General features: G+C 32.7%; 1 protein-coding gene across 1 annotated transcript in view; it reads left to right on the forward strand.

The window, feature by feature from the left end:
• LOC150102779 (uncharacterized) overlaps positions 1 to 15,763 on the forward strand; it is a 316,217-nt gene that overhangs the window by 231,190 nt on the left and 69,264 nt on the right. Inside the window, exon 7 of the mRNA XM_090398740.1 lies at positions 2,461 to 2,564. Within this exon, the coding sequence (XP_090254866.1) occupies positions 2,461 to 2,564 (104 nt within the window). The remainder of the gene's footprint in view (positions 1 to 2,460; positions 2,565 to 15,763) is intronic.

Below are 15,763 nucleotides of genomic sequence, written 5' to 3' on the forward strand. Positions count from 1 at the left end.
TTTCTGATCATGCCCTGAACACTTCACATAGAATTGACTCGAAAAGCACCAGTTGTTTACATCACACCAAAACATGGTATAAATGCAAATTTAAGGAAGCCTGTGAGATTCTTATCAATCACCCCAATCTGAACAATAATGATGGTCTAAAAATCCCAAGCATATGGAAGGCACATAATTCTACCCATGGAACCTTTCTCTCTAAGAGTTAACTATAAATAGGTATGTAGATAATCGAGAATCCTAAATGAAAAAGAACAATTGTAATGTTAAAAATAGGACATCGTTGTTACTGAAAGAAGACTATCTATAAGAAAGATGTTTTTTCATGTTATCTTAAATAGAATTTAACTTTGATGTAGTTTCTAATTAATTAATTTGTAATCTTTTTTTTCCCCACTAGAGGTCATGCCAGTAGAATAACCGGTGATCAAATCATCGTTTCTTTAGCTTACTTGCAATGTAACTCAGCTTGTCTTTGTATATTTGTATATACTCCAGATGATGATCTTAATATGAAGATTGAAACGTCGAGAAATTAAAAGAGTTATTTATAACACGGTTGTAAAGTCCATAATTTCTAAAATGAATGCTGATCACCATGCAACACTAAAAGAAAGGACTCTGGTATCTATCTTGCAGCCTGGAAATTTGCTCATATTCATCCTGTTTCTAAGAAAGATGAAAAATCCTTACCATCAAATTTCTCTTATTTCTGTACTTTCCAAAGTAATGGAAATAGCAATTACCATCTGTATCTGTTCTACCCGGAAATCTCAACTAATAAATAATCACCAGTATGAATTCTATTGCTGGTCATTCAGGAAATTTTGCTTATATCACCCACTTGAGAGATATGCAGTGGAAAATTTGAGAATATCAAGTATTTGCTCTCAGGTATGTGATCATGTTTTGCACAAAGGTCTGTTTAGGAAGTTTCCATCACGTGAGCTATCATCTAATTCCTGCAACTGGGTTGTCAGCTTTCTCTTTCATTGCACTTTGTATGTCATGGTGGATGGATCTTTGTTCTCGAAGTTGGCAACTAATAGTCATGTGCCACATGGCTCTGTTCTTACATCTACATGCTTCTGTATTTATCATTGACCCTCTACATTGCATCACAAAACCAATTTTGTTGTCGACCACACACTAACTCCTATTTCTCATTCAATGCCTTATACTACATCAGTGTCCATTATTACACCCCTAAATGCTGATCTCCAAACCATTCTTCAGTGGAGTTTTTGATAACATTGTTAATTCAGTGTTATTAAAACTTAAACTTTCGCCTGTGTTTCTTGCAAAAAATAATTCTTTTACTTTTAGACTTACTTTTGACACTTGAATTTCTTAACGAGTTTATGCCATTAAGGGATTTCTTCTTTTGGCATAACTCTAATCTTTGGTTTTTTATGTATAACCATATTATAATAATTACCTCTTTACCATTCTAGAAATTAAGTTTCCTCTTTTGTTTAAGGCATTATTTACTGGTAAGAACTATTAACTTCATAAAATCGCAAATCTGTAACCATTGAATATTGTTCTCACATTCTAGGGAAAGATTGTCCCTGTTAGCACCCAAAAAATACTTTGCTGTGTACATAGAGAACTTAAGTTTGCTCAATGAATGAATAACTTATTTCTCACCCATTTGCTCAGTTTCACATAGATGTTTTTGCTACTTGAATTTTTCAGAAATGTTTCCATAGTCTCTTCGTAATTGACTTCAGTAATTCCTCTGCTCTTCTCTAAACCTTTTGAAGCACATGTAGTGGTTATTAAGCAGTCATTCACTGTTCAACTATAAATACATAAAATTAAGTTTTCTTCATTAAATCTTTTTTAAAAAACCTAAAGTTTTTTTTTGTTGTTGTTCAGCTTTCTTCCTTTCCACATTATACTGTCCTGTATGTTGAATAACCAGTTGTATATGGAATTATCATTTAAAAAAAAAAAGTGGATTATATTGTCATCAGTTGTTGATTGAATAACGATGCTAAATAGTGATTTATTTGCACTTATCTCATACTTTCAGCTGTAGTATAACACTGAGCTCTGATAAACATTGAGTTCAATATAATATTGTAGCTTATAAATTCACATTCATATAATGAGAAATGGCCTCCTGCAGAGAGTCCTGGGACTGCATGGGGAAGAAACGTAATAACATTTTGCAAAATTTAGTTACCAAAATTATCTGAAATTAAACAAAAACATTCTTTTTCAAAATCGAAAATTCTAGAGACTTGAACATTGTAATGTTTCTGCTACTTCAACTTTACAAACCGATTCTGTTAGTATTCCTTGAAACTGAAGACTTTTTTTTTTCTTGATTCCTTCCCCCCCTTTTTTTTATCATGATATACTGGTAATAATAATAAAACTATATTGATTTTAATTTCCTCTTTATAACAAGTTTATAATCACTAGTTCATTAAGTGCTGATGTTTTCAGAGATTTTGATTTGGAAGAATATATTGCTGCTCTTCCTAGATGTGACATAGAAATACTAAATAAGTGCAAGAGGCAGAAAAGAAGAACTTCAGAAGAAAAAAGTGGTAAGTAGATTATTTATTGAGTATTCACCTTATGCACTATAAAGAAATAATTAGTTTATTTAAACTGATTCATATACTTTATAATCCGTGATAATAATGTGGTTATTATATTATTTCTTTATTATCAAGCTGTTCATAAGATAACTTTAGTTTCAATGCAGTGAAATTAAAACTAAAGTTGGAATGATTTTATCATATACCACTTTTATTGGGGGCCAACACTTGAATCCTGTTACAGGATCAATTATACCTGCTTTTGGGAAAATATGTTGGAAGTTAAAGGATTAAACTAAATTTATTATTATGGGAAAATATGTATTCTTTATAAATAATAAATTGGTTTGAATTGACAGTCATTGGGGAATAAAGTATAATGCAACTTCACTTAGCCTAGTTTCCCTTCATTTATATAGTTACAATATTAGATATCCTGTCCATATTTGCGATTTAAATTAGCGAAATTAATCCTAGATGTAAGAGCATATCGAGGATGTGAATTAAACTCTGATCATTATATGATATTGGCAAAAATTCAATTCAACCGAAATGGCTAAAAATAAAGTGAAAAATATCAACTGAGTTGCAAAATCCTTTCTTTTAGTATTGCACGGTGGTCAGCATCCATTTTAAAAACTGGACTTTACAACCATGTTATAAATAACTATATTAATTTCCTGACGTTTCGACCTTCATATTCAGATCATCTGGAGTATATACAGATATACAAGGACAAGCTGATTTTTACATTTTGCACAGTATGCTAAACAAACAATGATTTGATCACCGATTATTCTATTGGCATGACCTCTAGTGGGAAAAAAAAAATATATATTTATATATATATATACTTAATATATATACTAGGGGGGACTATGCCCCCTGATGCCAACGGCACCCAACCAAACCACATATTTAGAAAAAATGAATCTGCTAGTCTCGGGCAATAGTACATATTAACTTGTTTACTATTACCCAACCAATAGAATAAAAAAAAAAAAAGAAAACAGTGAAACTACTTAAATCAATTACTACATGGCCCGAAGTTTATGTGTATATATATTGGCCAGTATGTGTCGATTTCCAGTAAACAGTAAAGGAAAGTCTGCCAGAAGGAAGACATGTGACAAGTGTATCTAGAAACAGAAGTGTGCTCTGTTTTTCAATCTCAGTTGTGAACTGTATGTGTTTGTGTTGTTTGTTTAGGTGGCTAAGGAAAAGTGTGGTAGCGTCTGCCGGCCATGGGGCTTAGATACATCGACGATAAAACATCGTCGATGTATCTAAGCCAGACTTCGGGTTTTAAAAGAGAGGAATCTAGAGCATGTTGCTCAAAATGCTCCATATAAAAGTTAGCAATGGACAGGGGGGGGGGGGGTAATGGCAAGCCTGTGGCTGTACCTTCTTTTTGTAGGTGGAAAGCATTTTGCCATACAAAATAACCAGAACGTAATACATGTGCAAAGTGCACCATGATATCTGACAGGAATTTGTTCTGTAAAAGAAGAATTGTCATTGATTGGGACATTCCTAAAGAGGGCAAAGATGTCAAAACTGACTAATAAATCATCTTTTTCTAATGTAATGTCTTTGATTGTGTTTATGAAGTGTTGTGTGTTTCTGATATAGGAGTTGGAATGACCTACCAACTTCTTGAGTGTTACTGTTAATTTCTTGGCTAGGTGATAATTCAGAGTGTCTATACCTTTTGACTATTATTATTATTATTTCGGGCAACTCCAAGGAGTCAACAGACTCATCGAGGGAGACCCTAACATCATGTCAAGAACAACTATTCGACATTCACACAATATCCATCATACCTTGTCTTGAACTCGTTTACGGTCATAGCACCCACATCAGACTCTGGCAGCTTATTCCACTCATTCACCACTCTCCAAGTAAAAAACCTAGCTCTAACACCCCTGCTAACCACATTCTTGCTCAGCTTCCATGTATGGCCCCTAGTCCTCCCACCACCAGTCCAATTCTCAAAAATATCTTCTGGATTAATCCTATAGAAACCCTTCAGTAAGTTGAATGTCTCAATCATATCACCCCTTTTCCGTCTATGAACCAATTTTTTGCAACCCACAAATCTTCAATTTGTTCTCATAAGGTTCATTCCACAGTGTTCCAAACTATCGGCCGGAGTGGTGTGTTTTTTGGTAGCCGTAAATTCTCGGGGAACGAGCGTAGTGCTGAAGTAATTTTTTACTCTTTCTTCGGGCCATGTAGTAGTTGATTTAAGTAGTTTCTCTGTTTTCTTTTTTATTCTATTGGTTGGGTCATAGTTAACAAGTTGGTATGTACTGTTGTCCGAGACTAGCAGATTAATTTTTTCTGAATATGTGGTTCAGTTTAGAATAACGATGGCACATCCTTTATCGGCTCTAGTCATTACGATGTTCGGATTTGATTTTAATGATTTCACCGCTGTTGATTCATGTTTCGTTAAATTACTTGTTATTGCTTTGTTATATTTAAAATGTTGGCAGTTTAAGATTCATCCCAAATACCATAGCATATAAAATGTGTTTAGAAACCCTCCGCTGGCTCACCATGAAGTATACCGTATTTATTGCACCTGCAGTTACCATATATAGGGGAACAGGACACAATTCCTATCAGACAAAATGAACATAAACGACACATTAAATATAATAACTAGGTGAAGCGGGCCTTTCTGATCATGTCCTGAACACTTTACATAGAATTCAAATATAAGAATCTCACCAGTTGTTTACATCACACCAAAACATGGTATGAACACAAATTTAAAGAAGCCTGTGAGATTCTTATCAACCACCTCAATTTGAACAATAATGATGGTCTAAAAATTGCAAGCATGTGGAAGGCACATATTCTACCCACAGAACCTTTCTCCCTAAGAGTGAACTATAAACAGAACTGTAGATAATCCAGAATCTTAAATCTAATATAAAAATTGTCATGTTAAAAATAGGACACCATTGTTACTGTATGAAAATTATCTATATGAAAGAATGTTTCTCTTATGTTATCTTAAATAGAATTTAGCTTTGATGTAGTTTCTAAATAATTAATTTTTAATTTTATCTGTATCTATATATCTGTATATCTATATATCTATTTAATAAATTTAGTTTAATCCTTTATCCAAGTGTGAGCAAACAAAGTTTGCACCTGAAAGTATCTCCAGGACTGGGTTAAGGTGATACAACACCAGGGCAACTCGTTGCAAAGGTGGAGCAAGCTACCAACACTCCTATCTTAGTATCTCCTATAATGCAAAACACATCTCCTTGCGGATATGTCTAATGTTATGCATTAAGGGATAAAGGATTAAACTAAATTTATTATACTCTAACCAAGTGGAAAATAAACTTTCAATATATATCTATTTATCTGTATCATTTTTTTTTTTTTTTTTTTTTTTTTTTTTTTTTTTTTTTTTTTTTTTTTTCCCACTAGAGATTATGCCAATAGAATAACCGGTGATCAAATCTTTGTTTCTTTAGCATATTGTGTGAAATGTAACTCAGCTTGTTCTTGTGTATCTGTATATACTCCAGATGATGACCTTGATATGAAGGTCGAAATGTCAGGAAATTAAAATAGTTATTTAATAACACGGTTGTAAAGTCCATAATTTCTAAAATGAGTTGCAAAATTTTTGCATTACATTAGAAAAGGATATATCTGATACTAGGCAATAGTATCAGAAATGCACTGATTGAAAAACAGAAATCATACATGAATAAAACGACATAGAAGAGGAATGGGAAAATCTGAAACAAATCCTGACAAAACACAGCAACAGAAAGCTTAGAAGTAAAGAGTGAATGGAATAGAAAAAGAGGACTACAAAATTGGGACAAAGAAATAGAAAAGAAATGGCTAAATTCCAAGACAGAAGTAAAAATAGAGTACAAACTTTACTTCTCATTTTGCAATAGCAAATTGAGAAGTAAGGAAAAAAAAAAAAAGCAATGAGAAAGAGATGGACCAATTATGTAACAGAAACGGATATATCGAAGCCACAACCAAAAACCTATAAAATAATAAAATTCATCAATAGAGAAATAAAAGAAAAGGTAAAAATACAAACAATAGATTTAGAAAAACGGATAGCTTATTTTCAGAATCTCTGGACTGATGATAGATAATAAAGAAGCAAAATTTTATACTACAAAGAAAGATCTAACAGAAAATATTACAATATGAAAACTAAATAATGCACTAAATAAGATGAGAAATAGGAAAACAGCAGGAGAGGAAAATATAAAAATGAAACTGTGCAAAAATGCAAGTGAACAAAATTTTAATGAAAGACTCCTGAAATTCTTTAACATGGTCTGGATCTGTGGAAAAACTCCAAGCTCTTGTTTAAAAAAATAAAAAAAAAAGCAGCAGCACTAGTTATTCCTATATATAACAATCTGGAAACAGCATAACCCATTTGGTATGAAAATAAAGATAGATACACTATTATTTGCAGTTGATCAAATTGCATTAGCTACATCAGAAGTTGATCTACATTTCAAAACAGTATGAGACAAAAGACAAACTAAAGACAAAAATAATGGTTTTCAAAGGAGAAAACCCAAAAAGAAGTAAAAATGCGATAATAATAAAATACTGGAACTAATAAATACCTTCAAATACCTGGGATATGACTTATCATGTGAAGATGTAAAAGATATGGACATTAAAATATCAAATATTGTTAAAATAAATGGCATAATAAATAATATATTTAAGCCATCTCTGCTACAAAACCACACCAGAATCAGAATGTTTAACATCCTGTCTAAACCAACTTTATTATATGAAAATGAAACATAGACCATAAAAAAGAAAAACGGATTCAAACTGCTGAGATGAAATTTCTCAGATAAACAGTTGGATATACCAAGTAGGACCATAAAACAAATGAAGAAATTTACAATCCCTAAATATTATTATTATTATTCGTTACACCTCCAAGGAGTAAAACAAGGATATAAAACAATGAACTACTATATAATTAAATATAAACAAAAACAGTTAAAATATCTAAATTGAATGGACAATAGCAGACTGTCATACTATGCAGCTATAAAAGAAATGGAAAAAGAAAATTGGAATACCAAAGCAGTGATGGTATGACACCAGTCATTTGTGGAAGAAAAAAATTGCAACAACTGTATATTATCTTATGTGTGTATCAGTTTCTTTCAAACTACAAAGGTGTCAGGTAACTAAAAAAGTTCATGTGGTTTTCCATAATAAAAATTAAACAACTGCAAAAAATTTCATAAAATGTTTTATTCATTAAAATAGGCACTTTCACAATCTGCAACTCTTTCCAAATGAGATATAAGTTTGTAAATTCTTCTTTTACAAAGCATTTGGTCTTTAGAAGTAATAAACCTAGCAACCTCCGCCTTAATCTCTGTTTCATTGTGGAACTGTCTATTTTGCATGTGATTGTCTAGCACCAAAAAAAAGATAATCGCTTGGAGAAATGTCAGAGGAATAAGGAAGATGAGGAAGTATTTCCCATTCTAAAGCACAAATCTTCTCACTGGTAAGTTTTGCAGTATTAGGTTTTGCATTGTCCTGTAAGAATGGCACTTTCTTCAGATGAATTAGTTCTGGCTGTTTCTGAAGTAGTTCAACCCGGACACGCCCAGATTGCATTGAGTAGATCTGAGCCATAATGGTTTGGCTTGCAGCATGAAACTTGTAGTGAACAGTACTGGCTCCAGTCCGCCACACACAAAGTATAGTCTTCTGGGGATGAAGTGGTGCCTTAGAAGTGTGTGTGGTACCGGATCGTTTGACAACCAATGATGAGTTCGCTTTAGAGTACAAAATCCATTTTTCATCACAAGCAAGCAAGAAATCCAAAAATGGCTCGTTTTTATAAAGTGAAGTGATGAACATATTGATTGCCTTTGAAGTTGATTGTCATATGATTATTCATTTGGGATCCATTTGCTTAGCTTCCATGATTTTCCTAGTTGATTCAAATGTAAATGAATTGTTTCACCACTCATTAAACATTTGTGAAAGCTCTTGACATGTTAATGTAGAATTATTTCCAGCACACAATTCTTCATAATCAATAATGAAGGGTCTTCCTGAATGTGGAGGGTTCATCACCAAAACAAATTTTAAACCATTTCTGCACATACATTCTGCTACTACATCATTTCCTAATGCCACACATATCTTACAGGATGCTTCTGAAGCCTTCAGACCGAGTTTAAATTCCTAAAGCAAACAAGTCCAAAGTACACCAGGTTCAACTGACATTTGAAAAGGGTTCTAAGGCACAGAAAAAGAGTACACACCAAGTTAGAGTGCACTGATTGACTAATGCATACCTGTTGCTTATGATGCATGTAAAAAATTGCATTCTGCAAACCACTACAGAATAAAACAAGTCATTGTAGTGAACTCTACTGAAAACTGCACAAACTTTTTTGGTTACCTGGTAATTAATAGCTGCTATTCCTACAAGGAATAATGGTTGTATTAAATAAGTGAATGCAATAGTAGCATTTTATCTTGTTTGGTCATTACTCTAAAATGGAAGCTATTATGGATCCACCCCAAATTTATAGCAAACAGTAAAAAATTTAAGGAAGTTTCAAAAACTTACCATACAGTTCATCAAAATGTATAACAGATTCTGTTAATTTTATCTGATAAAATTTGTTATTCAAATGTTATCAAATGAGACAGTATATCAAATAAATAATGAAATAAGTAGTGGTGCTGAAGGGTCAAATCCAGATAATTGAGAGGAGACCTCTATATAGTTTTTAAAGCATGGAGAATCACCATTGCTTTGGTCTAATGTCCAATCCTCCCCTTCACATGGTGTACCTGCTTAAAAGGTATCCACAGAGGAAAAAACAAAAGGATGTGTATGCATGTTGGGACTTTGCTGACCAAGTTATATTCTATGTTGGCTTGAACCTGAAACAAACACGATGGTATGACATGGCATAATAAAATTTCATGCCAGATGGGATGCCTCCTTAATAAACAAAAAGTACTAAATGTGAAAGTCATCGAAATACTGGTAAAAATACTGGAGTCATATCATGAACGTGGCAAAATATTCTGGACAGTGCTAGATATGTGCCACATTAATAAACATTCTCCCTCCTTCCCCCTCCCCCCCTCCACATTTTCATTGGCAAGCCAGTGCAAATAGTGAAAAGTCTGCTAGAATTGAAGATAGGAAAAAATAAGAAATATTAATAGAAAAGAAGTCAAACTGTCAGAACTATAGTAGTACCATGTAAGCATAATTCGTGTTACTAGACCATGACTAGAACAGGTGAACTCTTGCTAAATAATAAATATGGAATGTTATTTATATTCAGGAAAGGAAGTAGCAGCAGCATTCAGCACCAAACATAAAGATGAAATTGCTTGGCTAGCAAGAAATTAAGTAGTTAGCCATTCAGATATCGAATTGGGAATGTCCCACAGAATGTTCTATTAAAGAGGTGGAGGAATTTGTCGAGTTATTGGAAAGGCTGCTTATGTAAAGTGAATGGAAAAGTGGTCTTTGTTTGAGATCTGAAAAGTAGAGCAGAAAATGAATACTAGATATACAGAAATGTTTTGGCAAAAAGAACAAAACTGGTGATAATAGTAAGAATCTACTGGATTTCTCTTCAGGACATGGACTAGTCATTACTTATTCCAACACAATGTGCCCAAATTTACATGGAGAAGATGCAAGAAAAAATGAAAAATGAATTATTTTCCAAATCATTAATATCAATTAATAATCTCTCTACATTCTTCCTCTTTTTCTTCAGCTTCATTGCTACTCAAGTTGCTGCAATGGATCACCCTACTCCATTCAGTTCTGTCTAGGGCTGTGTTCTTCTCCAGTTCAAGGTCTTGAAAGTCTCTTTTCAAACTGTCCAACCAGCATTGATTAGATCTCCTCCTACTATTTTTGCCTGATGGTTTCATCTCTAGCATTGTCCTTCCCACATGTTTTGTCTTAACATTTAACATGGCCAAACCACCTCAGCTTTGATTCCCTAATCATCCCAGGTACTTGGATAACCTTCATATCAGATACTCCTTTAAGACCGATAGTGGATGAAAGAGACTCTCTCCGACCTCAAATCTTGCAAAACACCTCACTAACGTGATTTTACCACACACAGGAAAAACAACATCATTCATTAAGAACAGTGCACATTTTATTGAGAAGGTAAAGGATATATATAGAACCTTCAGACATTTTGGCAAGTTTGGATGTAGTTAACCTGTTTACAATGCTCCCAGAAATGAAACAATGAATCTCCTTGAAGACGTTTTTCCACCGGACATTGTAGAACTATATAACATTGCATAAAAAATGTTTTTCATGTATCAAGACAAATTTTGGGAACAAAAAGGACTGGCAATGGGCTCTCCAGCTTTAGCTAACCTATATATAAAAAATTTTGAAAATAATGCATTAAACAGCTATCATCAAAAACCGAAAATTTGGCTTCATTATGTTGACAATGTTTCATCATATGGCCAGGAACAACAGAGGAACTCACTGCTTTTAAAGATTATCTTAATAATCTACACAACAACATAAAATTCACTTTGGAACAAGAAGAACATAAAAAACTTCCTTTTCTTGACATCCTAATAGAAATCAATGAAAAAAATAATAGATAATCTTTCTCCATTTATAGAAAACCCACCAACACAGGAACATTTCTTAATGCGGCTTCACACCACCACCCCAGGCAAAAAATAAGTTTAATAAAAACCTTGAGGGATAGAGCTTACAATATTTCCAGCACAGAAAAAAAAAAAAGAGAGAAATGAAGAATTACATTATTTAACACAGATGCTCAGAAAAAATGGTTTTGAACCTAAGATAATCAAGAAAATCATCAACAAACCTACAAGCATCTCACAAAAGCAAGTTTTCAAGAACGCAATCACACTATCATACATCAAGAATGTTACAGACAAATTGGCCAAATTACTAAGCAAACATAACATTAAAGTTGCTTTTCTTCCGCTAGAAAAAATATCAAGATTTCTACATCCCCCAAAACCTCCGCATCACCCTTTAAAAAAACCAGGTGTATATAAAATTCATTATTCCTGTGGCATCTGCTATGTAGGCCAGATGGGCAGATCAGAGGAATTTTGTATGAACGAACACCAAAAAGATGTGCAAAAAAAGGAGAGAACACAAATCAGGCCTAGCATCCCACACAATTTCCACCGGCCATAATGTACTCTGGCATAAAATAAACATGTCTTATATTGAAAAAAACTGTTTCACAATGCAACAAAAACCAGGGCCTAATTCTACACCAAGTTTGGTCGGCATTGATAAAAAAATATACCTAAGTCAGACCTCAGACAGTGTGAACATGAACAACAGAACATGACAATATCAAGCATTGTTCAGACTTAGCATGCACAGATTCTGCATTTGGATTTTTTAATTTAAGGAACAGTTAGACAGCCGTAACATCATAGAATGGACTATTTTGAGTAATTTCTCATTTCTTGTGTTTAAACTTTAACCTCTGAAGATGTAAGTCAACGACGTACGAAACTTGTCGGGTTTGTTTATTTTTATTTATCTTAATAAACATGTGGTCACAATACCGGAATCTTTCTTTTGAACCTTCATATCCCTTTCAATCAGTGAGTTTTTGATCTTTTTCAATCTTGTTATATCACTTGCAAGCCTCAGCATTCTCATTTCAGCCACGTTCATTCTCTTCTTCCTTCTCTTGGCCATTGGCAAGCACTGATGCCATAAATCAGTGCTGATCTTGCTACCATTTTGTAGATCTTTTCTTTTAACTTGCTAGGTACTTTTATATCACAAGATACCTGAAACCTTCTTGCAGTTCATCCACCCTTGAATTCTCCTATTGAGTTTCTGAATCCAGGTATCCATAATATGTAAACATTTCTGGCATGTCTGTGCCCCATAATGTTATACTTCCTGCTGCTACTTCACTGCAACACATATTTTCTTATTTCTACTGATGCTCAAACCACTGTTTTTCAAAGCTTTCATCCCTTGTTCAAGTCTTTCTTCTGCATCACACTTTGTACAAATCACCACATCATCAGCAAACAGTTTGTATTTGTGTCTGTATTTGTCATTCACTAATATCCATTTCAGATGTGTCATGTTTTTATATATATATATACACATACAGAGTATCATGCTCTGCCAGTTTGATTGTGGGTGGTTTGATTTTATGGTCCTTTCTTCAACATCAGTGCTAGAAACTATTATGAACACACCCCTCCACCTACCCCCAAAAAAAATAAAAAAGTCATTAAGTCACAAATTTTCATATAATGTAATGAAGTAAATTGACATGATTTATATTTTTCCCAAAGAAGGAAAAGAAGAAGAAAATGATGACTTTTACAGACAATTACAAGGAATGTATGAAAAATTAAATAATCCAGACAATATAATTATAGCTGGATATCTTAATGCCAGAATAGGAATGAAAAAAATTAATAATAATATAGAAAAATTTGGAGAACCAACAATAAACAAAAATGGAAAGTGACCCATTAATTATATAATAATTTAAAAGTAATGAATACATTCTACAAACATAAAAATATACATGATGTGCAAGAGGACAAAAATCAATAGACTACTTTATAGCAGTCTATTGATTGAAAAAGTACCAAACCTCATACATGTTTGCTGCCGAAAAAGCAGCAATAGAAATAGACACAGATCACTATTTAGTGCAGGCAAAATTAAGGTTTCCACCAAATTGGTTAAAAAATAATAATAATAAACACTAGAGAAACAAAATTACTTACAAAGTAAGATTACTAAATGATTCAAGTATAGAAATTTATACCAACAGAGAATTAATAACTACTAAGAAAAAGTACAAGAAAATGAAGACAAAGAAAGAATGGAATAATATAAAAGAAATTATTACATCAGCAGCATATGATAGTCTAGGAACACACAAAAATATCATAAAAAAAATTACATATATGGGACAATGAAATAAAAACAATAACTGAAAATAAAAAGCTGGCCTTTAAAAGATGGTTAAGATGAAATTGATTATAAAAAAGAAGAGCAATAGCCAAAAGAGAAACCAGAAAGAGACGGAGAAATAAACTGTGAAAAATTTTGTATCATTTCTAAAAAATGACATATACAAAATAAGCCCAGTGCGTATAAAATACTAAACCACTTGAATGCAGATATAAAAGAACTTGCAAAATAGATTTAAAAGAATTCTTGGATTATTTTACAGATCTTTGGACAGAATACTAATATCAAAAAAAAAAAAAAAAATTACACCAGAAACTTAAAATGCTTTAAATGATATAATAATGAAAGAATTAAAATACAACCTAAGTAAAATAATAAAAATAAAAAAAATAACCAAAGATGGGGTAAACTCTGAACTGTATAAATTTGGTGGAAAAAATTTCATTACAGATTACTGAAATATTTTAAATAAAATATATACAAATGGACAAATACCAATAGAATGGAATACAAGCATAGTGATACCTATATTTAAAAAGGGGAGGGCTAAAACAAAACCTGCTAATTACAGAGGTATCAATTTATTGATTACATGTTACAAAATATACTGCAGAATACATAATGAAAAATTAAAAATATACAGTGAAAAAATATTAAAATGTCAAAATGGATTTAGAAAAGGAAGCTCTACAGCAGATGCTTTTTGTTTATTACTACTACTAGAAAAAAATAAAATTTAATTTAGAAACTATTCTGTTTATAGATTATGAAAAAGCAATTGGCAAAGTTCGAAAATACAGTAATATTCCGATTAACACTCAGGATGCATTCCTAGAAGACAAAGCATTAAATGAAAGAGTGTTAAACAGGGTCATTTTAACGTATAGTAAATAGGGACAGGGAACATGTGACCAAGAATAAACAAGTTTTACTTTAATTTCAAAGTTTTTTTTTTTATATTAACTTGGAAAATATACATAACACACATGTACACAGAAATACATGTTCAAAGTTTATTTTTGTGCTGTCAAAGGTTCTGGCTATACTGAAATTCTTCTTCTTTCAAAATCTGAATCATTCACTGCAAATTGAACAGTTTCAGTTATCGTCACCAAACTTTTGCTGAGGAAATCTGTAGTAAGTTCTTTGGGTTCTTCGTTTTCAGAATCACTGTTTGTGGTTGCTGAATACTTGTTTTTTTTTAAATCGTTCGTATAGTAGAAGTAGACAAATTTAAAGTGGCTCCAATGTCAACTTGACGTTCACTGTTTTCTAATCACCTCATCATCTGCATTTTAATGTTGAGCTAAATGCTTTTTCATATCAATTTTGTTTTATCATCTTTACACCCACTCATTTTGAATAATTTAAAAAATGATAGTAATGATTAATTTTTAATGAACAAATAGAAGTTTTGTTTATTTCCTTGGTCAATAATATCGATTATTTTTATTTATTTATTCATATGGAGTTTCCTCCCTTTTCTCCACCGTCCCTATTGGGACGAGTTGAGCCCCCTCATGGGGGGGGGGTTAAGTATTTATGACTGTAGATCCATGTGTGTTCACGGGGCCAGTTTGCCTGCTTGCGGGATGAAAAACCCCAGATAAACTGTGGGGAAAAACCCTGCTGTCCATGCCCAAGACCGGCTAACTTGGCTATGGCTGAGGAAGATCCTTAAGCGCCTCACGTCGGCATCGGGAATCGAACCCAGGACACTTCCTCCCCAGGCATATGGTTGCAAAGCCACTAGGCTAACCGTGCAGACATATCGATGATAACAGTGCATAAATAACATTTTGTGCAGCACTCAAAATCGTATTGATAGCATTGACAATTTCACTGCCAATGAAGAACTACATGATGTATGGGGAAACAAATACATAGGACGAACATAGATTTAGAGTTTAGTGGAATTACAGCACTATGACGAATCATCACCTTTCACTGATTGGTTTGGAAATAATCACATTATATACAAATCAAGGGAAATACTGCGATAAATTGAATCAGTATAAATGTAGCACTTTTTTAGTCTTTGAGTAGAAAGCGTGTTATATCGAATCATGGAATATTTAACACCTTTTTAGGCTTCAGAAAAAAAGTGCATTATATCGAATCAGCGTTAAACGGGGTCTTACTGTATATAATGTTTGTTATATTACAAAGAATAAATATATATACC

Source organism: Typopeltis vanoorti, chromosome 10, assembly GCF_054136105.1.
Source record: "Typopeltis vanoorti isolate ZY-2024b chromosome 10, IOZ_Tvanoo_1.0, whole genome shotgun sequence".
In the NCBI taxonomy this organism is placed as follows: Eukaryota; Metazoa; Arthropoda; class Arachnida; order Uropygi; family Thelyphonidae; genus Typopeltis; species Typopeltis vanoorti.